Here is a 27,994-nt window from a genome sequence, read left to right on the forward strand (position 1 = left end):
AAGGGAACCCTCCTACACTGTTGGTGGGAATGTAAACTGGTGCAGCCACTGTGGAAAACAGTATGGAGGGTCCTCAAAGAAACTAAAAATAGAGTTGCCATATGATCCAACAATCCCACTCTTGGGCATATATCCAGACAAAACTATAATTCAAAAAGATACACGCACCCCTGTGTTCATAGCAGCACTATTCACAATAGCCAAGACATGGAAACAACCTAAGTGTCCATCTACAGATGAATGGATAAAGAAGATGTGGTACATATATACAATGGAATACTATTCAGCCATGAAAAAGAACAAATTAACGCCATTTGCAGCAACATGGATGCAACTAGAGATTATCATACTAAGTGAAGTAAGTCAGAAAGAGAAAGACAAATACCATATGATATCACTTATATGTGGAATCTAAAATATGACACAAATGAACCTATCTATGAAACAGAAACAGAATCAAGGACATAGAGAACAGACCTGTGGTTGCCAAGCAGGAGGAGGGTGGGAGAGGGATGGATTGGGAATTTGTGATTAGCAGATGCAAACTGGTATATATAGAATGTATAAACAACAAGGTCCTACTGTATAGCACAGGGAACTATATTCAGTATCCTGTGATACAGACCTCCCTGGTGGTACAGTGGTTAAGAATCCACCTACTAATGCAAGGGACACGGGCTCGAGCCCTGGTCCGGGAAGATCCCACATGCCGCGGAGCAACTAAGCCCATGTGCCACAACTACTGAGCCCGCATGCCACAACTACTGAAGCCCGCATGCCTAGAGCCCGTGCTCCACAACAAGAGAAGCCACCGCCATGAGAAGCCCACGCACCATAATGAAGAATAGCCCCCGCTCTCTGCAACTAGAGAAAGCCCGCGTGCAGCAATGAAGACCCAACGCAGCCATGTGTCTCAAAAAAAGCGAAAAGAAGTATAGGCAGGTGGTTTCTCTAGTGGCGCAGTGGTTAAGAATCCACCTGACAATGCAGGGGACACGGGTTCAAGTCCTGGTCTGGGAAGATCCCACATGCCGCAGAGCAACTAAGCCCGTGCGCCACAACTACTGAGTCTGAGCTCTAAAGCCCGCGAGCCACAACTCCTGAAGCCAGTGCACCTAGAGCCCATGCTCCACAACAAGAGAAGCCACCACAATGAGCAGCCCGCGTGCAGCAACGAAGACCCAATGCAGCCAAAAATAAATTAATTTTTTAAAAAAAAGAAATATAGGCAAAAATGTGCACTGTCAGCCTCCCTCAGGGGAGCAGCTCTTCTGATCCCAACTGGCTCCTCTCAGAGGAAAAACTACTCCCCTCTCCCTCAGATCTACTTAAAATCTGGTGTGGAATTTTTGTCCAGAATGGCAACAAAACAAATAAGTATGGTAACAATCTTGCTCACATCAATCACCTCTAAAGTCATCTATTGCTTACCAAGTACCCAGCACAATTTCTCCCATTCTCTCATTCATATTCTTCATATCTCCCAAATCAGTTATCATTTATATTGTTTAGATTATTCCCAAAGCAATCAACAGATTCAATGCAATCCCTTGCAAAACCCCAATGACATTTTTCCTTCTTCCAGTAATGGGAAAGAGCATTCTCAAATTCATATGGAACTGCAAGGGACTCTGAATCCCTCAAAGAATCCTTAAAAGAACACTCTTGGTAGACTCACAAGTCCCAATTTTAAACTTACTGTAAAGGTACAGTAATCAAAACAGTGTGGTACCGGCTTAATCATAGACATAGATCAATGGGATGGAATTGAGTTTCCAGAAATAAACTCATGCATTTATGGCCAATTGATTTTTTGTGTGAATTCTTTATTTATCAAGAGAAGCTATTCCTTAGCCCAGATATTCATAGTTCAGAAACACAGGTAAGTGACAAGCTTCCACAGAACTCAACCCAAAGAAATTCTTTACATTCCAAAATCACTTTGCACTCTGAAAGATACCAGCCTTCCTCATCTCCTCAAAGTCTTTTATAGAATCATAATTTCTGTAGACAGACTTCCCTGGTGGTCCAGTGGTTAAGAATCCGCCTCCCAATGCGGGGGACGCGAGCCCAATCCCTGGTTGGGGAACTAAGATCCTACATGCTGTGGGGCAACTAAGCCCATGTGCCGCAGCTGTTGAGCCCGCACACTCTAGAGCCTGTGTGCCACAACTAGAGAGAAGTCCACGCACCGCAACAAAAAGCCCACATGCCACAACTAAGACCTGACGCAGCCAAATAAATAAATCAATAAATTATTTTTAAAAGAGTCTCTTTTTAAAAAATAATTTCTGTAGAAATCTGCATTTTCAACTCTCAGGGAGACAATGAATGGTCCAACAATATGAAATCACAGATTCTTGGCCAGAACGTCACACATCTGAGGTTTTGTCAAAGAACTGGAAGCCACGGTAGTTTTTCGCCTTGATGGCTCAACAACAATGTCCTTACAGACTGATGGAGAAATGGACTTTGGCGAATTGATTTTTAATGAGGGTCCTAAGACCATACAAAGTGGGAAGAGGTTTTCAACACGTGGCAGACTGTGTCAAATGCATATCCACAGGCAAAAGGATGAAGTTGGACCTCTACCTCACACCATAAACAAATCTAAATCAAAGTTGATGAAAGGCCTAAATGTAAGAGTTAAAACTAGAAAAGTCTTAGGAGAAAACATAGGAGTAAGTCTTCATGACCTTGGATTTCAAAATGGTTTCTTAGATAAGACACCAAAAGCATAGAGGTAAAGGGGGAAAAAAAACCCAGCATATATTGGACTTTAAAATTTTTTTAAAGTTTTGGGTATCAAAGGATACTGTCAAGAAAGTGAAAATACAACTCACAGAATAAAAGAAAATATTGAAAATCATATAGCTAATAACGATCTGGAATATAGTCTCCAGAATATATAAAGAACTCCAACTGAATAACAAAAAGATAAATAATAGAATTTTAAAATTGGCAAAGGACTTAATAGATATTTCTCTAAAAAGAATATCCAATAAGCACATGATATCCTGATCAAAGTCATGTTTTAAGGGAAATTCAAATCAAAATTACTAGGAATTACCACTTGATAGCCACTAGAATGGTGGTACTTTTTAAATGATTAAAAAAAAAGTGTGTTCACAAGGGTATGGAGAAATTGCAAACTGCACGCTTTGCTCATGAAAACGGAAAATGGTGCAACTACTGTGGAAAACTGTTCGTTCCTCACTAAATTAAGCTTGTGAACAAACAAATCTGCTCCTGGATTATAACCAAAAGAATTGAAACATATGCTCAAACAATCATTTGTACATAAATGTTCGTAGTAGCATTTTTCACAAGAGTCAAAAGGTGGAAGCATCACAAATGTCCACCGAATGATGAATGGATAAAAAGATGTGGTATGCCCATACAATGAAATATTATTTCTCTTAAGAAACGAAGTGCCAATACATGCTGCAACATGGATGAACCTTGAAAACATTGTGATGAGTGGACAAAGCCAGACACAAACCACCACATCTTTCATAACTGATATGAAAACTTCAAAGTAGGTGAATACATTGAGACAGAAAGCAGATCAGTGGTTTACAGGGGCTGGGAAGACAGTGGAATGGGCAGTGATTGCTTAATGAGTATGAGATTTTCCTTTTGGGGTGATGAAAATATTCTGGTGATGGTTATACAACATCTTGAATGTACAAAATGTCACTGAACTGTACAATTTACAAGGGTTAAAATAGTAAGTTCTATGTTAGGTGTATTTTTCCACACACATGAAAAAGAAAAGTAAAAACATTTGAATGGGGGTGTGTGTGTCCAAAGAACAGAAGGAACTGTCCACACCTCTAGTGCTGACCAATTCGATCTGTTTCTGGAATGATACTTTCTCTGAGTATCTTCACTTTAGAGTGTGATTTTGATTCCCAGCTACTCGTGCAGAGCGGAGGTCGGTGCGGTTCACCTAAATCTGAAACGCTTGATCTGTTTGGTCCCAGAAACAATTCATTCCCTTCTCACTGAGGATCTGAAGCACACTGGCTCTAATTCTCAAGTGTCTTCCTTGACCACAAAGCCACGCACCAAAAAAAAGCCGTGACAAGCGCTCAAGAGAAGACATCCGAGGTGCTATCAGGATGTAATGAGGTTACAGACCACATTCTCAGAGTTCAGGGACATTTCAGGAGGGCAACATTTAAACTGAAAGCTGCTGCAGGGGTGGTGCGGGGGCAGTGAATAGAACGCACATGAAGAGAGCGGGGAGAGGGTCAGACAGAAACCGTCATGCACGAACCCTGGAGCTTGTGGATGCGGGGGGCACAGACACATGCTGAGGTACAGGAAGAGGGAAGAGAGTGGTGGGGCATACAGATGAGGACTTGGCAGCTGAGCCATGGGAGACATTTGGGGTTGTAATAAGCGGTTATAATAAGTCGGGGGCAAGGGGGAACCATGAGGAATGGGCAGGACACTTGGCCGCACTGCCCTCCACCGTGTGCCTCCTTGTCTGCAGAGGCTGGGAAGATTCCGACTGCCTTTCCTGCATGGCCTCGCAGCTGGGATTCCGGATGTATTTGCAGCTCTGGGCACCACAGCCACGGAGCCACCGGGTGTTTCCCCAGCAGCAACCGTGAGTTTAGACAATAGCTTTGAGGTGCTGAAAAGCCCTTGAGCAGAAACAAGGGCTTCCAGATCCTGGATCAGAGCTCAAGAGTGCTGTCCTGGGTATCATTCGTGGAGACACAGCCTAGAGCCTGTTCCTCCAGCCACCCCTATGACACGTAGGCTCTTAATCCACTATATCATGTGGAGGACCCAGCCAGCGCATCCATTGTTTCATCACTTGAAGTCACCTTGTAGGGGGCAGGGGTCTGTTTCTGTAATCCCAGGGATATGATTGGGGCAAAGGTTTGACGCGGCCCCCCACATCGGCCGGCAGAGGAGGACCCTCCTGGCTCCGGGCAGCCCCAGCCCCTTGTCCTGCATAGCTGACCTTCTCGCCATGCACCTGAAAGTCCACCCCATTCCTGCTTGTTTCCTGGGAGGGGCTCCCTAAGGCCAGATGGAAGTAACACCCGGATACTGCCAGGAGGAAGAGCAGGTCTGTTTATTCCTGGGCAACAAGGAAGCCCGTGGGGAATCCAGTGAGAGCGGAAACTGACAGCATCGCCCTGGGTTTCACATCCAGGAGCCCAGCTCGGCCAGTCCCAAGAAGGGACACATGGGAACGTTGCCCTGGGTCTGCGCCAGGGTTGTCTATGAGCAGAGGCTGTCCTTCCTAGACGGGCTGGGCCAGGGATGTCCGGAGGCCCCCGGACTGGGGTTCAGGAGGCCTGGGCTCCAGTCCAGCCTGAGTCACTGACCAGCAGTAAGACCTCGGGTCAGTGTCTTCTTTGGATTCAGGGAACAGAATGAGAGACTAAAGCAAATGGCTGTTTGAAGTCAGGATCTTACACTTACTGCCAAGAGAAGTAGAACTTTCTCTAGCCGTAAGTAGAGGCAGGTCCCGACGCCAAATGGTGGCTCAGCCAACACAGGCCAGGTCCCTCCCAGATCTGGGCTCTCTTGCAGAAGACAGAGCTGTCCCCAGACAGTGAGGTCCCATGGTGGACACAGTAGGATGGGAGTCTCTGAGGGGGCTGGTGGTAGGATTGGACAGGACTTTGTGCAAAGGCTTTTTTGATACCTTGAGAAAGGGGCCAAGGCAGGATGTGAACCCAGGACTATCTCATCCCAAAGTCTCAACGCTGTTGAGTTAGCGGCTCTTGGTATCCACAGATCTCAGAAATGGCACTGCTCTCCCGTCAGCACCCAGGGCCACCCCCCTACCCTGTCCTGATCTCCTTTCACTCTCCGGCCCTTTAGTGACTCAGCTCCCCTGAGACACAAGGCTCCAGGCCCTGGAGTGCAGTCTGGGCTCGTCCCTCTTCAGAGACGGAACACTAACGCTGCCCTAGAGAACATCCTTTCTCCCTCACACCCTGGTTGCTGTCCAGGCATCTGTCGCACTCCAGATTTAAGCAGAGGCAACCACGCCTGGGTCCTGTCCTGCCTGGAGCCATCACAGGAAGTGAAGGGAATCAAGGTCATGAGCAATGTGCCCCAACCTGTAAAACATGACGGGGCAGCTAAGTCTGCAGCGCGCATCAAAGGAAGAATCCACCCTTGCCTTGAGCCTCCTCCGTTCGAGACTTTGTTAACCAACAGGCTGCAGCTCTCTGGGAAAAAATAAATATTACATTATTATGTGGCTCCCAACATGCCTGAGGGCAAGTTTCAGGACACAATGTTTAATTGCTGAAATCCATTCCCTAATCTATATATTTTCAATTAAAAAATAATATAGCTTATGACCAACTCGAGTGGTCATCTAACCTACTAAAATGTTGCAATCTGGAGCTACTCAGCGGCTGCAGGAGAAAGGACACCAGAGAGCAGAGGGTGATGCGGGGTCGGGAGGGGAGCGTGTGTTTTGAATCCCCATTCCTTCTCACATCTTGTTCGGAGCCTCCGTTTCTTCACCTGTAAAAAAAAAAATGGGGCTCCTGACTACCCCCCAGGTGGTGGGGTTTGAAGTTTAAATTAGATGCATCCATTTAGCGAATATACAGAGAGTACCAACTGCTTGTGCCAGATGCCGGGGCTGTGGCAGGGCCATAACCGGCCAGTCCTGGGGGTCAATATCACTGTGGTACTTCTAGTCTCTTCCATCCAGATTCGGAGAGTCTGGCTTCCCAAGTGGCAGATTCAGGACCCAGTATTAGAGTTCCCACGTTCTGTGCCTCCTTGGGGACCTTGTGAGCCAGAGGACTGAGGTGACAGATAATTGCGTCTCCAAAACGCCCATCTCCTGGTTAATTCCAGTGTGCAAACTCAAACTCACTCCAGCAGGATGTGTTGAAGGAGTGAACCTGACAGATCTGCTGCCAGGATTGGAAACCTCAAAGAGGCAGATGCTGGGACTCCAGGCTTTGTGTCTGGTTGCAGCGCCAACCCTCGAGTCCCTGATCCTGCCACTCAAGGGTACCCCAGCAGGGAAGAGGAAGCAGGAAGCCGGCTGGGGAAAGGGCAGAAGAGCTGCTCAGTGGAGAGCTCTGAGAAGCATTAGTGTCCAGGACGTGACCTTGGGTAAATAATCTAAGTCTGCTTCCTCGGCTTAAAGTGGGGATGACGACGGTGCCTGCCTCCGAGGACCGCGTGTGAGAGTTCAGCCAATCAAGAGCTCAGCCAATCCTCCAGGGAGGCAGGAGAGAGCCAGACCACGTGGGTGGGAGTCTCGGAGACCTGGGTGAAAATCCTGACTCCTCACGGGGTTGAGGCTGCAAAAAGGTGCATGTGGAGCTGTGCTTGACAAATGGCAATGGCCATGGTCATTGTTCTTACCGTGGAAGATTACGGGATAGGAGGAGGGTGTTGGGGAAATTGGGTGTGAGTGACAGGGACAGGGGCGGGGCGAGCAGAGGACAGGGAGGGAGTCCTCCCCCCACCCCGGGAAGCCCTCCATCACTCATCCAGACCACCCTCCCACCCCCACAGCTTCCTGATGGGAGAAGACAGGCTCCAGTATGAGGGCCGGGTCTGGAACACCTTGGGCGCCCACTCAGGTCCCACCTGGAACCCCATATCTCTCCTTCATGGGTAACTACATGGGTAAGTGACTGTCCAGCCATCAGCTAGGGGGGTGACATGGAGCCTGGGGGATGGCACCGCCTGGTGAGTAGTTGCTGGGAGGCTCTGCCACCTAGAAGCTCTGTGACCTCGGGCAAGTGACTCTGCTTCTCTGAGCCTTGTTTCCTCTTTTGGATAAAGACCATTTTCAACCACATGGTTTTGGTGAAGATTAGTTCATCTCTCTAAAAGTTCTGAGACCAGTCCCATGGCCCCTATGAAGTACACGATAAATGGCAGCTATTGCTGTGGCTTGGCTGGGGAGGTCTGCGGGCAGATGAGGGCAAATAAGCAGTAATCTTGACAGCTGACACTTGCTGAGGGCTTACTCTGTACATAAAATAACTCTCATCCCACAGACCTGTGGGCAGGTGCTGTCGTTCTCCCCTTTCACAGATGAGGAAACTGAGGCACAGAGAGGTTAAGTCAGTGCTTGGTGCCGACAGGCTGGGCTCTGGGCCCTAGCGGGCCAGCTCAGAGTACAAAATCAGAAGCACTACCCACACTCTCTCTGCCCTTCGAGAAAGCCCCAGCCTAACTCCTGCCTCTACCTCCCACAGATCAGGTGCCCCCGCCCCGCGCCATCAGGGCAGCCCAGAGTCTGCTGGCTTGCGGCGTGGCTCAGGGATTCCTGACTCCTAGCTACTAGCTACGAGGTCAAAGGACACCGAGATGTGTAGCAGACGCTCTCTCCGGGTGACCAGCTCTACGAAATCATCCAGCAATGGTCACACTACCACCGCGTGTGAGGCCCTGTCCGTCTTCTCACACCGCCCCCGCCACCCCATCAGAAACCCCACTGCCTCCCCCTCCCCCAATAAAGGCGAACCTCAAACTGTATTTCCAGGTCCCGCCATCCCCCTCCCCACCCTCTCTCTCCCCCATAAGATCCCAGCCTTCCCCCCACCAACCTCCCAGAACTCTGATCTTGCTCAGAACCCAGAGGCCCCGACCCTGAACCAAGACCCCAGAGATCCCAGCTTGGAAGCCACGTCACAGCTCAGAACCCAGAGGCCTCAGGTCAGAGCACAGGAATAGCACCAAGTCAGCTGAGATGTCACCACCAGAAGCTCAGGGGTCCTCACCTCCCGGGCAGTGAGCCATGCGGCAAGACACCCCCTCTCTACCGCACCGCCAAAGACATCCTGGACAGCATCTCTGCTTGAACTCCTCTGGGGACAAGCTGCTCACCCCCACCCCTCAGGTCCCACGCCCTCATTGCTTTAGAGAGTGAGGGAGTTTTTTCTGAGCCTGTACTCCAGTCTGCCGCCCAGTCATAGGCATGGCCAGAAATATACCCAGGTCCCAGTTATACCCCCTCCCCACCCAATCTTCATTCCTCCTCACTCCACCCCAACCCTTCGGTCATAAGCTGAGGGGTCCCAAGGGCACATATGTTTATTTACAAAACACACTTACCCTCCCTCCCAGAATGTAGTGCCTGCGGGAGACGTAGGGGTTGGGGCCTCACACACCTGAGACCCCAAGAGCACCAGAAGGAGCGGGGCCTGGGCGGAGCCAGGACACACCGGCCCCACCCCTCACGCCGAATCCATCCGAATCCATTAGAGGGGCAGTAGTCTCTCTCCGAGGTCACGAGCGCATGTCCAGTCTGTTCATGTATTCCTGCAAGGCCTTCAGGCGGGTGTCGATTTCGGCCATGTCAGCTGCCTGGTGGTCTGAGCTGTACTCTGTGAGAGCAGGTGTGGCTGTGGGGGTCCGTGAGGGGCCCAATATCCTGCCCTCGGTAGCATCCCAGCAGGCTCTGGGGCAGGTGAGGGGGAGATGTGGAGTCCCAGGCTCACCTTTGATGGGGACCCGGCCCCCCGAATCGGCCAGGCGTCTCTGATGGCGGCCGCGTTCCAGGGGGCTAGGCTTCTGCTGCTGGGGGTGGCAGGAAAGGGGGTCAGGCACCCTCTATGCCTGCCCCCCAAATCCCACCGGCAATTCTGAACCAAAGGACCTCATAAAAATTAAGGGTTGGGCTTCCCTGGTGGCGCAGTGGTTGAGAATCTGCCTGCTTATGCAGGGGACACGGGTTCGAGCCCTGGTCTGGGAGGATCCCACGTGCCGCGGAGCAACTAAGCCCGTGCGCCACAACTAGTGAGCCTGCGCGTCTGAAGCCTGTGCTCCACAAGAGTGGCCCCCGCTTGCCACAACTAGAGAAAGCCCTCGCACAGAAACGAAGACCCAACAGCAAAAATAAATAAATAAATAATCTCCTACCCTCAACATCTTAAAAAAAAATTAAGGGTTGACACCTGAGCACTTATATGCAAAATAAGCTCCTTGTAGCTTCACCAGAACCCTCAGACGTGAATGCTATTACCATCCCCACTTAACTGATAAAGAAACTGATCTACAGACGCTAAGTAGCTACCCTGAGTCACACAGGTTCTAGGAAGGGGAGGCAGGTTTCAAGACCCGGCAATTTGAGGCCAGAGCCGGTGCTCCTAAGCAGTCTCCTGCCCCCACCTCTGCCCCATCCTCCTCTCCAACCCAAAGGTCTCAAAACACTGCCTCCAGAGGCACTGCGGAGCCGCCTTTACAACCTAATCCCCTAGAATGGAATCACGGGAGAAAGAGCCAGCGAGCTTCCGGTGGTTTAACGCTGCCCCTGCCTCCTCCAAAGCCTGAGGAAAGACACTCACCGTATTGGACCCACTCCAGGTGGTGGGGCTGGGCGGCTTCCCCCGGCGACGAACGCTGAGAGGACGGAGTAATCAAGGACCAATGGGAGGGGCCTGTGGCACCTCCCACCTCGCCCTCTTCCTTGGTTTCAAGGCTCCAGCCCTCCATCACCCAAGTTCCCCGCAAAAGACTGTTTCCAGTCTCCCCAGACATCCGTTTGGAGGCGGTCCTTTCCCCCAGCCCAAGTTTTACCCTCTAGGGAGGGATTCAGAGAAATCCTCGAACTCGCTGCAGGAGCTGGCGGACGAGTAGCGGCTGCGGAAACTGTCCACTAGAGGGAGAAGGAGAGTGTGAGCCTCTTGCACTGGCCACAGCCCCGCCCCGCCCGTCTGCCAGCCCCGCGCGCTCCAGCCCCGTTACCCGAGGAGCTGCGGTTTCGGGAGCGGTTAGCCGCCTCTCCTCGACCGGTCACGGCTGCGGGGGGTCGCGTCTGCCGAGACCAGGAGATGGATGGACCGTCCCCGCTTCCTCCGCTGCCCAATCGGTTTCGCTGCTGCTGCTGCCTGGAGAACGAGAAAGGAGACGCCCAGCTGTGCGCCCAACTAATTCGGGAAAGGGCGTCGCTGCGCCCCGTGGGTCACACCTAAATAGGGAAAAATCTTGCGGAGACACAGACCAGGTGGGGGTGGGAGAGACAGATAAGCAGGGCGGGGGGATGGGGGAGGCTGGCGATCAGGAGCGGGGAGCAGGAGCAGGTAGGGGGAAGGGGAGAGATGAAGCAGATGACAGGTGATGGAGATGGGAGTTGGGGATGGATGGTCAGAGGGGCAGGTAAAGGGGCAGGGATATGGGCAGGTGAGGAGAAAATGGGCGCTAACTTCATCTTGATCGCTCTCTGCTTCTTCTCCTTGGCTTTCACAAAGGCTGTCGGGTCGAAACGGGGCGCGCGACCACCTAGGACCGGGTGGGGGTGGCGTGTGGAGAGAAGAGGAGGCTGGAGTCATAGGATCACGCCTCCACAGTTCTAGTCCCATCCACCTCCTCCCACGGGCAGGGCAGGGTCGTCACAGACCTGTGGGTGAGGGCGAGGGGCGGCGGGCAGGGCGGCCTTGACCCCGGCTCCCGCGGTCGCTCTCCCGGGATGAGGAGCGGGCAGCGCCACGGCCACGCGACGTGGAGCGCTCCCGAGACGTCGAAATCCGATCTTCCCGGGCCGAGGGCGGCACCACCGGTGTAGTCCGTCTCCTGGGAGCACAGAGCCCACTGTCAGTTTCTCACCGGCGACGACAACTCCTATCCCAAGCCTCTTCCCGGACTGCACCATCTCCGAAACTTCAGGCCCATCCCCCATCAACTCCTCAACATTCACGTACTTACACGATCCTCACAGATACCTTCTCCCAGGGTCCACCCCTATCGGAGCCCCACAAACCACGGCCCCCCAAAACCTATCTGCCACTTCCCTACATCCTAACACATCCTTTCACCAGGCCCTTCTCCCAGAGGTCTCCCACAGCTCCCTGGAAACCCTTCCCAATTTTTCAACACCCACCCCAATACATGCCAGCGAACATCACTCGGATACCCACCTGCTTAGCCACGCCCTCTCGCTCAACTAGACCTCAGACCCCGCCCCTTTTCGGTCCCTATCTCCAGGTTCAGCCTCCTGAATGCCGCCTCAGGCCTGCCCATCTCTCTACAGACCCCGCCCATCGTTTTCAACTACTGTGTGTCCTTCCCTATGCCCCATGCAGTCCATTAGGCCCCACCCATCCCTCCGTTCCCGCCCACTCTCAGGCTCTACCCGCCCTCTCCACCCTACCTGGGCCCCGCCCCGTCACTCAGGCCCCGCCCAACCACGCCCGGAGCCCACCTGCAGGCGGGGTCCACAGCTCCAAGGCCCCACCCACCCCGGGCCGCGCCCCTCACCCCCTCTTGTACATTGCCAGCTCGGTGTTCAGCGTCTTCAGCCGGGCACGCAGGCTCCGCTCCGACGCCTTCACCTCCTCTAGCTGCCGGGAGGGAAGAGGGGCGTAGAGGTCCAGACTGAAGCCAAAGTCCGGGACCCGCCGGCGCCCAGCCGGCCGCCCCGCCCCCTCACCTCCTTGGCCAGGCGGCGGCAATCCTGGCTTCGGCGACCGGACCCGCGGTGCCCGAGGCCGCGCTCCTGCCGCAGCTCCAGCTCCAGGCCGCGCACGAGCCCGCGCAGCGCCTCGACCTCCTGGCGCGCCGCCCGCCCGGCCAGCGCCTCTTCGCACGATCTGCCCAGCTGGACCTCCAGCTCGCGCTTCTCAGCCTCCAAGCGCGACACCCTGGGGGGAGGAGGTAGAAAGCGAATGCTGGGGCGGGGTGAGGGGCATGGTCCCATAATCCTCACTCCTCCACTGGGGTGGGCACGCACCATTTCTTGATCGGTAATTAGAGAAATGCAAATGAAAGCCATCAAGAGATGCTGAGCTGATAGGAACTTTATAAGACAGGGATCCAGCTCTCAACATCCAAACCCATCAGTCCCAACACCACCTGACAATAGTAAATACACAGCCCCACCGAGGAAGGCACTGTCCCAGAAACCTGAATCTGATTAGCCTATAGGTTTAACAACCACTTCGCGGGAAATAAACAGAACAGGGGACTACGTGAACCATGGAGATAAAATCAACAAAATCCAGGGACTTCCCTGGCGGTCCAGTGGTTAAGACTCCACGCTTCCACTGCAGGGGACACGGGTTCTATCCCTGGTCTGGAAACTAAGACCCCGCAAGCTGGGTGGCCAAAAAAAAAAAAAAAATCAACAAAATCCAGACTATGGGAAACTGTACAAATAACCAGGCTTCTTCCACAAAGAAGTAGCATGAGAAAGGGGGGGAAGGGGGACTGTAATAAATTAAAAGAGATATCTGGATACTTATTCACACAAGCCAATTACAAAAAGACATTTGTGAGATAATCAGAGAAGTGTCAGCACATACACCCTGGGTATCAGATGACATTAAGGAATTTTTGTTAATTTTGTTGGATGTGATAACAGTGCTTATGTGGTTTTTTTTTTTCAAAAATGTCCTTATATGTTAAAGATACATATTGAAGTGTTTACAGAGGAGATTCAGTGTCTGGGATTTGCTCCTCAGGAGAGAGGAAAGGGCATAGATCAAACAAAATGGGCAAAATGTAGATAACCGTTGAAGCTGGGGCACAAGTACACGTGCATTATACTACTGTCTACTGTGCGTGCTTGGAATTTTTCCCAATAAAACATTTTTTAAAATCGGTGGCTCCCCCGCACTCTCCAAGGAGCTTCCCCATTCGGTCCCTTCCAGCTGACTTCCCCCCTCCCCTCCTCTCCTCCCACCTCCCTCTCCCATTGCTCTTTGCAAGCGCAATTCCCTCCTCCTGAACCCTCTCTCCTTCTCCTGGCAGGAACCACTCCACTCATCCTCCAAACATCACATCCCCCCCTGGGGAAGCCTGCCTGCCCTCCCAGCCAGGCTGTCATGTTCCTCTATTCTCTCCTCTCCTGGCTCTCTGTACGTTTCCTTCCCAGCACCAATCATGGTGGAGCTGACGTTGATCAGTGTTGATTATCTGTTTTCTGTCTGCCTACTCACTCCAGCTGTCTGGTCACTGTGTAGGAACGCGGGCTCTGTGGCCTGGCTGATGGCATCCAACTCTATTCCACTTCTTACAAGCTGTGTGACCTGGGGCAGTTTCACTTCACATCTCTGTGAAGTGGGATGATAATAATAACACCTACTGATAAGGTTGTAGGAATCTATAAAGAGCGCTTAGACTGTGTCTGGCACTGAGTGATGGCTCAGTAAACATCTGTAGGGCCAGGCAGTGTGCCTGGCACACCGTAGGAACTCAGTAAATGTTGGATGACTGAATGAATGAATCTTGGAGTCTTCCGAAACTCCCTAACTCCAAGCCGGGAAGAGAAAGGTAAGAACCAACTGTCCAGTTGTGGATCTCAGGGCAGATGATGCCACCTTGTGGCCATCCTGGGAAACACCGGCACACGCACCTGGAAGACTCACAAGGTTCTCCAAGACCCTATGGGCTTGCACTTCTGGGAGGGGAGAGGTCTGGTGCTCCCAGGCAGCACTGAGCGCTCAGTCCTGGGCTAGCAGCTGCCAGCAATGCACAGTGGCTGAGGAACCAAAGGTGGCTTGGGCTGATTGCCTGGATTCAAGGTCTAGCCAGGCCATATTACTTCACTGTGTAACCTGGGGCAAATTCTCTAACCTCTCTGGGCCTCAGTTTCCTCCTCTATAAAATGGGGACGATAGGGCTTCCCTGGTGGCGCAGTGGTTGGGAGTCCGCCTGCCGATGCAGGGGATACGGGTTCGTGCCCCGGTCCGGGAAGATCCCACATGCCGCGGAGCGGCTGGGCCCGTGAGCCATGGCCGCTGAGCTTGCGCATCCGGAGCCTGTGCCCCGCAACGGGAGAGGCCACAACAGTGAGAGGCCCGCATACCACAAAAAAAAAAAAAAAAAAAAAAAATGGGGACGATAGTAGTGCCTACTTTGGGAGGATTAAATCAATTAAATCATACAGCACTGAACAGAGTCCCTGGCACACAATTAAATGCTCAATAAACAATAGCTACTGGAATTATTATTATTACTACTACTAAAAATGGTATTAGCCCTCCCCAATGAGTGGGGCCCCCACCAGATGGAGACCAAGTCCCAGTCAGCCCCTCCACAGCCCTCAGCACACAGCAGGCACTCGGTAAACATGCCCATCAGGTTCCTGTCACAGCCTCCCATAACACAGGCTCCCTTTCCCGCCTAACCCCATCTCCATTTGCAATATACTCGGTGGGTATGTGATCAATGTCTCTCTGCCCCCTGCGCTGGCACTACACCATGGGCAGGGAAGGGGCCAGCACAAGAGAGGCGCTTGGTGAAGGTGGATTCAACTGAATAGAGCCCTGCCTCGCACGCTGTCTTTGAACATGCTGTTCCCTTTGCCTGGAACACCCTTCCCTTCCCAGGAAGGGTCAGGTCTCCCTCTGGACTCCCTCAGCCCTATCCATGGTGAATCTTCATTGTCTGCAGACAGATCTGTCTCCCGCACTGGACTGGGAGCCCCAGGAGAGGACAGGGCCAGAATTATCTCGGTCATTGCTGTGTCCCCAGCACCATTAACACATGGTGGGCACAGAGGAGGGGCTCAGAATAAGTATTTGGGAAATGAGGGATGGCTGTCCTTCCAACAGTGCTAAGCATTGGATCCCACAGTGCATGATGGGATGTGTCCTCCCCAGCCCCAACTGCCCACCCCCATCCCCAGACTTACTGCTCCCGCAGATGCCAGATCTCAGTTTCCCGGCTGTCCCGAGTGTCCTGGCCATCCAGCCCTCGAAGGCGGCTCAGCTCCTCCTTTAGTGAGCGAATGATGCCCCGCAGGACCACAGGGTCTGGTTTGCCCTGGTACGGGAGGGGCAGCGGGTAGTGAATCCTGAGAAGGAGGATTAGAACAGTGGCATCTCAGAGGCCAAGAATCCACTCAGAAAAGGACATGTGACCATTTTTGGCCAAATACTACAGGAAATTGGTTGGGAGTCTTCTGGGAACACTTTTGGTTTCCTGATAAAAACAGCTGATACAATTAACAAGCATTTGTTAATTTCCTGTTAACAGGAAATGGAACAATCCTGTTCCATTTCCTCCTGCTTTGATATAGATGCAACACCTGGAGAACCAGCAGCCATTTTGTGACCATGAAGAGATAAGGATGCAGTCAAAAAGCCAACACGTTAAGGATGAGGAAAAGAAGAACAAAAACAAAAACAGGAGGAGACTGAGTCCCTAACAAAACTGTTGAGTAGCGGCCATCTACCTAGACATCTCATTATGTGATAAACTATTGTTCAAGGCACTGATAATGGTTATCCTGATACTTGTAGCCAAACACAATACTAAATGATATAACCCTCAACACTGAAGATTCCAAAGGCTAGGCTTAAGCAACATCCCCACCTAGCCCTGGGTACCAGGGGTTCCTAAGTTCTATCCACGTCCTCTCCCACCTGACCACCAGCTAGCAGCCTGGTGGGTATACTGGTACCCACCTGTCAAACTCCACAGAGTAGATGAGGATCAGGTAGCGCTTGGAGTTGAGCTGGGCCGATCTCCAGGCCAAGGGGCCTGGGCAGCCCCCCATCTTTCGGTTCCGCAGGGACTGGAGATCTGTGTAGGTCAGCAGGTCAAGGGTAACCGACTCACTGCTCTGTTGGAGAGAATGGGAGGAGCTGCCAAAAGACCCAATGTGGCCATACCCAGAGCACAAAACCCACACATCTGGGCCTCGGCCCATTCATTCTTTGGGCTAGCCGGGCTTTTCCACACTGAGGCTGGTGATCCAGATGGCCCCGCCCCATGAGGGGCTGCACAGGACATCATCAGAGGGAGAAACTGAAAAGAACCTAAATGTTCAGCCACAGGAGACAGCTTAGTGCTGTGCCTTCCAAGTATTGTCCACAGACCCCTGGGGGTCCGCAAGACCCTTTCAGGGGAGTCCATGGGGCCAAAACACCTTGCATAATAATACTAAGATGTCATCTGCCTTTTTTGCTGTGTTGACATTTGCACTGATGGTGCAAAAGTCATGGTGGGTAAAACTGCTGGTGCCCATTGGCAGAAAGCAAGCCAGGGGCATCAAATGCACTAGTAACCGTTGTAAATTCCACTGCCACGCAGTCCCCGCAGGAGGATGGCAAGGGAAGGAGAAACACACAAATAAATAAATAACTAGATAAAAACACAGAAAACGAAACCTAGGAATGTCCTTGATAAACCTGTAAAAATTATTAATTTTGGGGGGGGCCACACTGCACAGCTTGCAGGATCTTAGTTCCCCGACCAGGGATCAAACCCGCACCCCCTGCAGTGGAAGCGCGGAGTCTTAACCAGTGGACCGCCAGGGAGCCCCAAATTATTAACTTTTTTGACTCTTGACCCTTAAGTGCACAGATTTTTACTACTGTGTGTGACAAAATGGAAAAGTACACATTCGGCTGCGTATCAAGGTATGACATTTTCTAGGAAAAGCACTTGTGTGACTGAATTTTGAGCTAAATTGGCCACTTTTTCATGGAACACTATTTTTACTTGAAAAGGTACTGACAGACAAAAACTACAGTTATTCAGTCCTCTATGTCTGGCAAGCATTTTCTCAAAAATGAACAAAGCGAGCCTGTCACTTCAAAAAAATACAGCTAACAGTATTTGTTGCCAACAATCAAATTCAACCTTTAAAGTGAAAATCAGAATTTTGGAAAACTTGTATCTGCCGTTGTGTGCTTGATAGCTTCTCAGTGTTGAAAGGCTTTCCTGGACAGATCAGTGAGGATATTAACAAATATGACTTCCTGATATTGTATAATGAAATGTGTCAACATCTGGAAGATTTGCACAACTCCATGAATCAATATTTTCCCAATGCATGATGTTAGAAAATGGGTAAAAGATCCCTGCAAAGTAAAGATACACTAATAGATTTTAATGTCACAGAATAGGAAAAGTTCACTGGTACGGTCTCAGATTCCACACTGCGATAAACCTTTAAGAAACTACCACATGTCCAGTTTTAATGTGCTGGCAAAAGAGGATATGCACAATTAACTGAAAAAGCTATTAAAGGACTCCCTTGTTCAGCTATATATCTTCCTGAGGCAGATTTTTCTGCATGTACGTCAATCAGGACATATCACAACAGACTGCAGAAGCACACGAGAATCTAGCAGTTTTCTATTAAGCCAGACATTAAAGAGATTTGCAAAAAAATGTTAAAAAAAAAACACTATATTTCTTACTAAATAATTTTGGTTTTAAAAATATTTTTCATAAAAAGGTTATTTAGGTCAGTAACAGGTTTGTTATTGTTATTTTTAAATGAATTTGTAAATATCTTTATATTTTTCTCAGTTTTAATTTACAATATGGCAAACAAATATTGATAGATAAAATCTGCATGAACAAAAGCTCTTTGGTGTCCTCAGTAATTTTTAAGAGTATAAAGGGGTCCTGAGACCAAAAAGTTGGTTTTTTTAAAATTAATTTTTATTGGAGTTTGGTTGCTTTCCAATGTTGTGTTAGCCTCCGCTGCACGACAGAATGAATCAGCCATACACATACCGGTATGCCCCCCCTTTCGGACTTCCCTCCCATTTAGGTTACCGCAGTGCATTAGGTAGAGGTCCCTGTGCTATACAGTATGTCCCCATCAGTTGTCTATTTTTATCAATAATGTGTATGCGTCAATCCCAGTCTCCCAATTCCTCCTACCCCACCCCTTTCCCCCTTGGTATCCATACATTTGTTCTCTACGTCTGTGTCTCTATTTCTGCTTTGCAAATAAGAACATCTATACCATTTTTCTAGATTCCACATATATGCCTTATTATACGATATTTGCTTTTCTCTTTCTGACTTACTTCACTCTGTATGACACTCTCTAGGTCCATACACGCTGGGACCAAAAAGCTTGAGAACCCACTGGGTTAAATAAATCACGACGCATGGGTACACTGGAATACTAAGCAACCACGAACAAGGATGACAAACTCAAAAGTTGTAATAATAATAAAAATAGACAATACCTGTATAGCACTTATTATGAGCCAGGCACTATTCTAAGCTTTTTACATGTAATTCATTTAATCTTCATAACCTTATGAAATGGGGACTACTATCATCCCCACATTACAGGTAAGGAAACTAAGACATGGAGTAACTGGCCCACGGCTCCCAAGTAGTAAGTGGTAGTGATTACTGATTTCAGAGTCCATGATCTTGGCCATTATGCTATACTGCCTATAGATACCAAAACGTTAACAGTCTGAGGTGGGGGATAGAAACAGAATTTAGACTCTTACTTTCTAAGTCACACATTACTTTAATATCATCCCAATTTTATGAGTGCATATTTTACCTGGAATCAGAGAAATAATGTAGTTCAGTTTTTAAATGATGTCTAAGTAGCATCTATGTCACTCTAAGCTCCAACCTGCTTCTTTTTCTCCTATTAATATTTTTAACTATTTGACATTATATATTTTTTTCAATTGTCTGTCTCTCCCACTAGACTGTCAGGTTCGTGAGGGCAGGAATTTTGTCTCTTTTGTTTAGTGCTGTATTCCAGTGCCTGGCACACAACAGATGCTCAGTAAATGAAATGACTGATTATCTATATCCACTGACATGACGAAATTTTTATGAATTATTGTTGAATCTTTTAAAAGCCTACAGAATACCTTGGGAAATATATCAACTATATAAAATTATAGATCTGCAAATACACACACGTTCACAAGTGAATACAGAAATGGAGAAATGGCTGGAGTGATTTCCATCAAAATATTAATAAAAGGGACTTCCCCAGGGGTCCAGTGGTTAAGACTCCGCCTTCCAATGCAGGGGGTGCGGGTTTGATCCCTGGTTGGGGAACTAAGATCCCACATGCCACGCAGTACGGCAAAAAAATATATATATATTAACCAAATATTACTAGGAGTGAGTATTGGGAATGGAGTGATTTTTACTTTCTTCTTTACATTTCTCTGTGACTTGAATTTTCTCCACGATAATCACTATCATTAGAATTACAATCAGAATAAGGCATTTACATTTGGGAAAGAAGAAAAGAAAACGATAGCCCTGTTCCTTCAATGGAAGAGAAGGTAGAGGGTCTTGCATACATCAGGTGGGCATCTACCCTCCCAGAGACCCAGGGAACAGACAGCTCCCCCAGCCCCCAACCCTGGCCCCTACCTGGGTGAGGGCCGACTCCAGCATGTTACAGAAGATGTTGAACCGTTTGAAGTTCCCTGTCTTGTGAGTCAAATCTTCGATGACTAGGTAGGGAGAAAAGTCCTTCCTGAGGTCTTACCACTTGCCCAGCCCAAGGGCAATGCACCCAAGCTTTCCACCTTTCCCCAACACCAGTGCCTCTGGCCCAAGGGATGAGCCCTACACCCCCTCCCCAGCTTAGAGAGCTTCTAGTCAGGTAGAAGAGGCAGGTGGACAGGATCCTGACTGGCCTCATCTTCCGGGAGAAGCTGATCCCAGGGAAGGACAAGTGAGCCCACCCAGGCTGGCACACTCACAGCTGGCATCAAACTTGGCCCGCCACTGGTCGGCCGTCATCCGGTCCTCCACCTCCAGCTCTAGCACCTGCCCAGACACCATCACCCGCACGGCATGCTCCACACCCCGGAAGACGTAGTCCACCTGCAGGCCAGCTGGCTGGTCCATGGCCAGTGTCGCTGGAGAGGGGAATGAGACAGAGACCCAGAGGGGCTGAGAGTCCAGACTCAGGAGCTGGAAGGCCAGAAATCCTGGTTCCACCATGTACCACCTTAGGAAAGAGACTTGGCCTCTCTATGCCTCAATTTCCTCATCTGGAAAATGGGTACAGTAATGGCACCTACCTCATAGAGCTGTCATGAGAATTAAATTGGACAATACACGTAAAAGCACTTGGAACTGTGTCCTGCACGTTACTATGCCCAATACAAGCTGGTTAATAGAATATATGATTACCAATAAGAGGATCAAGATTAATATTATTGATTATTAATTTATTAATCCTTATACTCATTATATATTTATTATTTATTCATTTATTTAAACATTCGTGGAGAAAAGTCAAGCTGTGAAGGGAGACAGAGTATTGAGATGAAGCTGGGCAGAGATTTTAAATAGAGGGTCAAGGGCAGGCCTCCCTGGGGAGGTGACATTTGGGCAGAGAACGGACTGAAGAAGGTCAGGGAACAAGCCAAGTGGCTATCCCTAAGGAAAGTGGTCCAAGTCGAGAGAACAGCCAGTGCATGGATAACAGATTATCCATGATAAACTTAAACCATTTACATTGAATTAATAATTGAACTTCTTCATTAGTCCGCTGTAAGCATAAAGAATTTCTCTCAGCCAACAGGACTACTACTCACTGTTAGTTCTATGAGGAGCTGGAGGAGAGGGTAGGCCTCCACCCTCAGCATGAATTCTAGGGAGTGGTTCAGAATGGGAGCCCCAGGCTGCTTGGGTTCGAGTCCAAGTTCAGCTATGTGCACTTAGATGGGCAAGTAACTTAACCTCTCTTGGAGCCAGATTCCTTATCTTTAAAGCATGTGCCATGCTGGGTGCTGGGGATATGATGAGAAAACAGATTCTGTCCCTACCCTCAAGAGGGTGGCAACAGTTAGAGGCATAAAAATGGGGAAAGGGGACACTAGGTAGTAGGGGTTGCTCTTTTAGCTAAGGTGGTCAGGGAAGGGCCACCCCCCTCCCTGCTGAGCAGAGGCCTGGAAGGAGGGAGCGGGGGAAGACAGGTGAATATCTGGAGATTAGGATCCAGGTAGAGGGAACAGCCAGGCAAAGATTCCAAGGCAGGATGTACCTAGTTTGTTCTGAAAACACCAAGGAGGTCAGCGTGAGGGAAGGAGAGGGGGAAAGTGAGGAGATTAGAGAGGTAACGGGCCAGATGATGTTCCTGCAGGCCTCTGGAAGCCCACAGAAGGATAACAGCGTTCATCTCCTTCGATTGGTGTAAGGATTAAATGAATTAATCATGTTAAAATCCTTGGTGAAATTGAGCCATGCCTGGCCCAAGCAAGCACTCAATACATATCGGCATGATCATTTTTTTTTTATTGAAAAATAGTTGATGGACAACATTATGTTAGTTTCAGGTGTACTACACAGTGACTTGGCATCTGCATACATTATGAAATGATCACCACGACAGACCTAGTAACCATCTATCCCCATACAAAGTTATTCCAATATTATTGATCATACTATGTGGCTTATTTTATAGCTGGAGGTTTGTACCTCTTAATCCCCTTCACCTATTTCATCCCCACTCCCAGTCATCGCTATTCTTGTTATTATTACTTTGTTGTTGTTTCTGAGCTTGACAGGGACTAGACAGACAAGGCCAGCCCATTCCCTTCCCAGTGTACAGATGGGGAAACTGTGGCTCTGTGAGAAAAAGAGCCCTGTGCAGAGTCCCACAGGTGCTGCAAAGACAGAGCCACCCAGGGATGCCCCCAACCCAGATCATGGGGACTCCTCCAGTGCCTGACCTCCTTCTCTCCCCACTGTCTCCTTTAGTCCTCACACTTTCCCCAATTTCGTCCTTCCTAAAGTCTGATGTTGGAAAATTTAATATTTTGAGCCCTGAATCTCTAGGTCAGTGATTTTTTTTTTTTGACGGTGCCATTGCACAGCATGCAGGATCCTAGTTCCCCGACCAGGGATCGAACCCGCACCCCCTGCAGCAGAAGCACCGAGTCTTGACCCCTGGACTGCCAGGGAAATCCCTCTAGGTCAGTGATTTTTAATCTTTTAAGAGTCCTTGAGCTTTTGAGAATCTAATGAGATCTCTGAACCTTCCCCAGATAAATGAATAGATCCATAACCTCGGCAAGGAATTTCAGGGTCTCCCAGAATACCACACCCCCAGGCTCATCCACAGATCCCCTTTCTCAAATGCCCAAGGACAATAGCCAGAGCCCCAGCCATCCTGAGAGGCACGTCTCTGCCTCTAGACCCCAGCTCTTAACTTTATCTGGGGGAGGGGGTCTCTCGTACTTTGGACGGACTGATGAAATCTGGAGAACCTTTTCCCACTCACACTCTCACAACTGTACTTTCATTCTCTGGGGTTTCAGAAGGGGGGGGGAGGTTAATAATTCCTGATCTACGGGCAAACAAACAGCTACACATTTCAACATATCCCTCATCCCCTAGCCCCCAGTGCGGGTGCCAGGCAGCGCTGGCCTCGCCCTCCCGGGAGTCCTAAACCCCGCCCACCCACTCCGCCCCTCAGACCCCGCAAGCCAATCAGCGGCTGCGCTGTCCCGGCTACCACCGCGCCAAAGGCAGCAGCGGAACACTTGACGAGCCACGCAGCCTAACCGCCCCATTCACCACCCCACTCTTGGTACCCAACTCTCCCGAGGAGGCAGAGGAAGAAGGGGACCCGCCCCACCTCATCCCCGCTGCCAACCCGGCCCTGCCCTCCTCCTTCCCCACTGCCCCACATAAGCCTCCCATTCATAGCCCTTCACTAGATAACAGGGCCTTTCTGCATTCCACTGCCCTGATGACACAGCCAACACCTCAGTCTCCAGATAGTAAGCCCCTGAATACTCTGCCCGAATTCAACTCTCCCCTTACACCTACCTGCCTCCTCACCTGCACAAACTGCGCCCGCTCCCCTCCCTCCATCCTCTCTTCTAGACAGAATAAATCCCACACTCCCCAGCCAGCTCGACTCTCCCCTCCTGACCCCAGCTCCCCATCACTCATACCCTAGATGGCCTCGAGATTCTGGCCACTCCCCTTCTCCCAGTCCCCCGTGTTCTACTGGGGTTCCCCCATATTCTACTTGAATTTTGTCCCGTCCCCCGCAACACACACACTATTCCGCCTGGATTCTGTCTGCAATTTGCCCAAGGTTCTACTCCACACACACCCCATTTTCAGCCTGTATTCTGGAACCCTGATATTTCATCTGGATTCTGTTCCCTCTCAAATTCTATGTAAACTCCCCGCATCCCCCCCCCCCATTTTCCACTTCTCTTCCCTTCGGAGAGCCCTCCTTGAGCCCGCCTACCCCCCCAGTTCTGGGATTCTCCAGGCACCGAGTCACCCCCTCCCTCCTCCATGCCCCACCCTGCCCCCACTGCCGACCCTGTCCTTCTACCTGCATCCTCCATCCTTGCTCTGTGACTCCGACCAGTGGTCTATGACCGCCGACCAGTGGCCCATCCTGGTCGCTGGTTTTGTTCCAGTCGCACGTCTCTCCCAGCTCCTCTTTGCCTCAGCTTAGTGACCTCCGCAACCCAGCCGGGGTGCTGTGCCTTTGAGGCCCCGCCCCTACCAACCCGCGACGTCAGCACTTCCACCTAGTGCACTCCGGGTGGACTCCCCAGCGCCCCACTCTGGTCCACACACCTGACACCATTTCTCCGGCCTTATGGCATCATGGCTTCAGTGCACACGCGCGTGCACACACTCAGTTTTCCAACCCCCAGCCCTCTCATCTTTCACTAAGGTGACCCCCTCTCCATTTCCAGTGTGACATCACCGCCCCTGGCTCCTCCTCCCAAATTATGCTCCCCGGATATTTCAGATTTCACAGCCCTCACCCCAGGACCGGAGTTGACAGTCCTCCACGCTGGGCTCCCCCAAAACAAGTCCACATGACCATGTCCCACACCAGACATGGGTAAATCACCGCCCCTGGCAGCCCCTACCCGACGGTTGTTTTCCCACCATCTGCCACCACCACGCCCCACACCAAATATTCCCGCCAGCCATGACCTAGCTGGAGTCTCCAATACAGCGTACCCCCCGCCTCACCTTCATACACGTGGCCTGACCTCAGCGACTCTTCCGAGCCCCCAGCTCACTGCCCCGCCCCCCATCAAGTGGGTGAATTGGGGCTGGATGGAACCCCCTTCCCCTTAGCCCTGCACTCCAGATCAAAACCTTCTACATGGGCTTCCCTGGTGGCGCGGTGGTTGGGAGTCCGCCTGCCGATGCAGGGGACGCGGGTTCGTGCCCCGGTCCCGGAGGATCCCGCATGCCGCGGAGCGGCTGGGCCCGTGAGCCATGGCCGCTGGGCCTGCGCGTCCGGAGCCTGTGCTCCGGCAACGGGAGAGGCCACAGCAGTGAGAGGCCCTCATACCGCAAAAACAAACAAACAAACAAACAAAAAACCTTCCACATTATCCCCCTGGAATGTATGGACCCCAAAGCCCTTTAGGACACCCCACAATCCAGACCCACAGTGCCCACCACAGCCCATCACCACCCCCTGGGATATCAGACGCCCTCCCCCACTGTCCCTCAAATGCTTTTTGCCTTAGATAAGGACTATGCACACCTACCAAGCAGCGACTCACCCTTAATCCTGCTCTCTGGCAGGTATTGTAACCATCCCCCATTTTACAGAGGATGAGGCATCCTGCCTGGCATCCTGCAGTGAGGGACTGGTACATTCATCCCCCTCCTCCTTGCTCGGCTGCCTCTGCCTGGCTACCTTCCTTTTCCTGCCATAACGCTCTGCTCCTTTCCCTTCCAGCACAAATCCAAATGTGGCCTCACACCTTGAGCACGGTACACGCTGCAGGCTGGGGACTCCTGGGTTCAGATCCTAACCCACAATGTGACCCCCGGCAAGGCATTTACCCTCTCTGGGCCTTTCCCCATCAGTAAAGCGGGGATAATAAGAGTTCCCACCTCACATAGGATTATTGTGGGGATTGACTTAGTCAATACATACAAGGTGCTTCAAACAGTGCCTGGCACTTGGTCAGCTGTTACCATCTGTGCAACTAGCTGATGACTAGTTGCCAGACCAGAAGCTCATGAGGGCACAGTCATTTTGATCATTCTTGTATCTTCAGCACCCTGGGCCTGGCACAGATCGGGGGCTGCTTGTGAATTAATGATCGATGCCAGGAGGCGGGGTTCAAGGCACTGGAGATACAAGCAAGGTCTTCTCCTCTCAGCTCACTCCTTATCATCCTCCAGGTCTCAGCTCCAATGTCTCCTTCTGCAGGAAGCCCTCCCTGACTCCCAGGCTGGGTAAAGGGCTGCCTCGATCACTGCAGAGTCCCCAACATGGCCTAGCACTGGGCCAGCCACAGAAGAGGGGTTGAATGATGAGAGTTCCAGCCCAAGCTCTGAACTGACCTTTTTTTCAAAGTGAGGGCTGCAGACCTTCAGCACCAACACGGGAGCTTGATGACAAGTTCCCCCCAGCACGAACTACAGCTGAGATTCTCTGCCCTTGGCCACCACAATCTGCCCAGTTTATGATCCCATCTAGACCCCAACACCCTCCCAGCTCAACAACCCTGCCCTATATCACGGGGACACCCCCCCCACGAAATGGTGGTAATGGTGGAACAGTACCACTAACACCTTTTAAGCACTATGTGCATTTCTAGGTGCTGAGTTCTAGATCCAATTGGGGCCAACACTCTAGTGAGGGGTGTCTAAGCAGCCCAGTGGATATAAACAAACACTAACATATGTCAGGTAGTGGTAAACCTTATGAAGAAAAGTAAAGCCAGGTGGTGAAGGGCCAGAGGGTGGCAGGAGCTATTTTAGTTTGGGTGGTCAGCGAGGGCCTGTCTGTGGAGTTGACATTTGAACCGAGACTTGAAGGAGATGCCACGAAGGCATGTGGGGGAACTCAATGCAGACAGAGGGGACAGCAAGTACATTCCCCAAGTGGGGATGTATTTGCTATGTTTGAGGGACAGCAAGGGGGCCAGGGTGGCTGAAGCAGAGTGAGCAAGTGGGATTGGTGGGATTTGAGAGCAGGGCGGAGGGGGAGCTGGATCAGGTGGGGCCTTGTAGGCTTGGCAAAGGCTTTTACTGCGTGAGATGGGAGCCATGGGAGGGTTTGAACAGGGGGGCAACATGATCTGACTTTTCTATTAACTTGACCGTGGAGTCAAGGGCAGAGGCAGGGGACCCAGTGAGGAGCCCACTGCAAAAGATAAGGTAAGGACAGGTGATGGCTTAGGCCAGAGCAGTAGCAAGGGAAGTGGTGAGACACGGTTGGATTCTGGATGTGTTTTGAAGGTAGCCTGTGAGATTTGCTGATTGACAGACAGTACGTGGGTGAAAGAACAGGGAGGAGTGAACGACAACTCCAAGATTTCTGCCCTGAGTACCTGGAAGGATGGGACTGCCATCAAATGGGTTTGGAGGTTGAAGGGGGAAAACACCAAGTTTAGTTTGGGACAAGTTTTTAAAGTCTGTATGTCAGCTGGACTTCCAAGTAGAGAAAAGCCGGCCATTGGACCTATGAGTCTTGAGTTCAGAGTAGATATCCCGACTGGAGACAGACACTTGGAAATATCATTACATAAAGAGCATATGAAGCCAAGAGACTGGGTGAGGCCACAAGGTGAATGGTACAGACTGAGAAGAGAGGAGGTCAATCTACTGATGATGAAGCTGAGGCACAGAGGGTTAAACAACTCACCCAGTGGCAGGGCCAGTGGCAAAGCCAGCATTCACACTCAGGCAACCCAACGCCAGAGCCCACACTCTTAGCCACCGGTAGGATTAAGTTTAAGAGTTAATTCACATAAAACACTTGGTAGGTGCCTGGCACATAGTAAGCCCTCAGTAAACGCTACGTGTATCATAAGTTTTCACACCTCGTCAAAGCACACCCTCATCCTTGGAGTTCTCACTCAATATTGTTCTTCACGTGCCCTCCACCCAAATCAAAGGTTTAACTGATGGCAGGGACTTCCACCACTCCACAATGTTCTATAATAACCCTCTGCCTTAAAACCTCCCATTAAATCGCAAGGCTATCTTACAAGGACATTTCTATATTTTACCATCTCCTGTCTCCTACTTTACACACTTCCCCCTTTAAAGAGCCTCCTGCGAAACAGAAAACACCCCCCGACTCACATACTGACCTCTGCCTCACAACTCTACCCCTGTTAAAGGGCAACCCCTCCCGATTCTCACACTGCCAGTTCTGCTGCCTGCCCAGTCCACTCTCCCCCCAGAGCATCCCCTCCCCCCAGGATCGCTACCCGAGCCCGCGCACCAACTCCTCTCGCCGCCTCTCACCTTCTCCACGGACACCCCTCCTCGCGAGCTGTTCAACTGCCGAAGCTCTAGCCCCGCCCCAGGATCCGGCCTTCTC

General features: G+C 50.7%; 1 protein-coding gene across 9 annotated transcripts; it reads right to left on the bottom strand.

The window, feature by feature from the left end:
• Positions 1–5,080: 5,080 nt before the first annotated feature.
• On the bottom strand, positions 5,081–27,987 carry CCDC61 (coiled-coil domain containing 61). 9 transcript variants are annotated; one of them, XR_010837692.1, is made up of 15 exons: positions 27,919–27,976; positions 20,403–20,561; positions 20,068–20,150; positions 16,368–16,525; positions 15,593–15,754; positions 12,389–12,599; positions 12,217–12,299; positions 11,360–11,532; positions 11,166–11,241; positions 10,708–10,850; positions 10,540–10,618; positions 10,308–10,362; positions 9,462–9,537; positions 9,076–9,347; positions 5,081–6,510 (listed from the first exon to the last, which is right to left on the bottom strand). XR_010837692.1 is itself a non-coding variant. In XM_067018635.1 (14 exons), exons 2-14 carry the CDS (start codon positions 20,548–20,550, stop codon positions 9,250–9,252), a joined length of 1,548 nt encoding a protein of 515 aa, XP_066874736.1. In that variant the 5' UTR covers positions 20,551–20,561; positions 27,919–27,987; the 3' UTR covers positions 9,031–9,249. The 9 variants fall into 9 exon arrangements, 5 of the variants coding, with proteins under 5 accessions (XP_066874736.1, XP_066874737.1, XP_066874733.1 ...); XR_010837691.1 differs by having other exon boundaries at positions 9,462–9,540; XR_010837689.1 differs by lacking the exon at positions 27,919–27,976 and adding an exon at positions 24,008–24,163 and having other exon boundaries at positions 9,462–9,540.
• Between the last annotated feature and the right edge of the window lie 7 nt (positions 27,988–27,994).

Source organism: Kogia breviceps, chromosome 18 (assembly GCF_026419965.1).
Source record: "Kogia breviceps isolate mKogBre1 chromosome 18, mKogBre1 haplotype 1, whole genome shotgun sequence".
NCBI lineage: Eukaryota > Metazoa > Chordata > Mammalia > Artiodactyla > Physeteridae > Kogia > Kogia breviceps.

What these genes read in the sequence shown, in the direction of transcription:
- CCDC61 (XM_067018632.1), bottom strand. An exon ending in GGCCAAGTTTGATGCCAGCT is followed by an intron (nt 20,151 to 20,402) that starts GTGAGTGTGCCA and finishes CTCCCTACCTAG; the next exon opens with TCATCGAAGATTTGACTCAC. An exon ending in GCCGCCGCCTGGCCAAGGAG is followed by an intron (nt 12,300 to 12,388) that starts GTGAGGGGGCGG and finishes CCCTCCCGGCAG; the next exon opens with CTAGAGGAGGTGAAGGCGTC.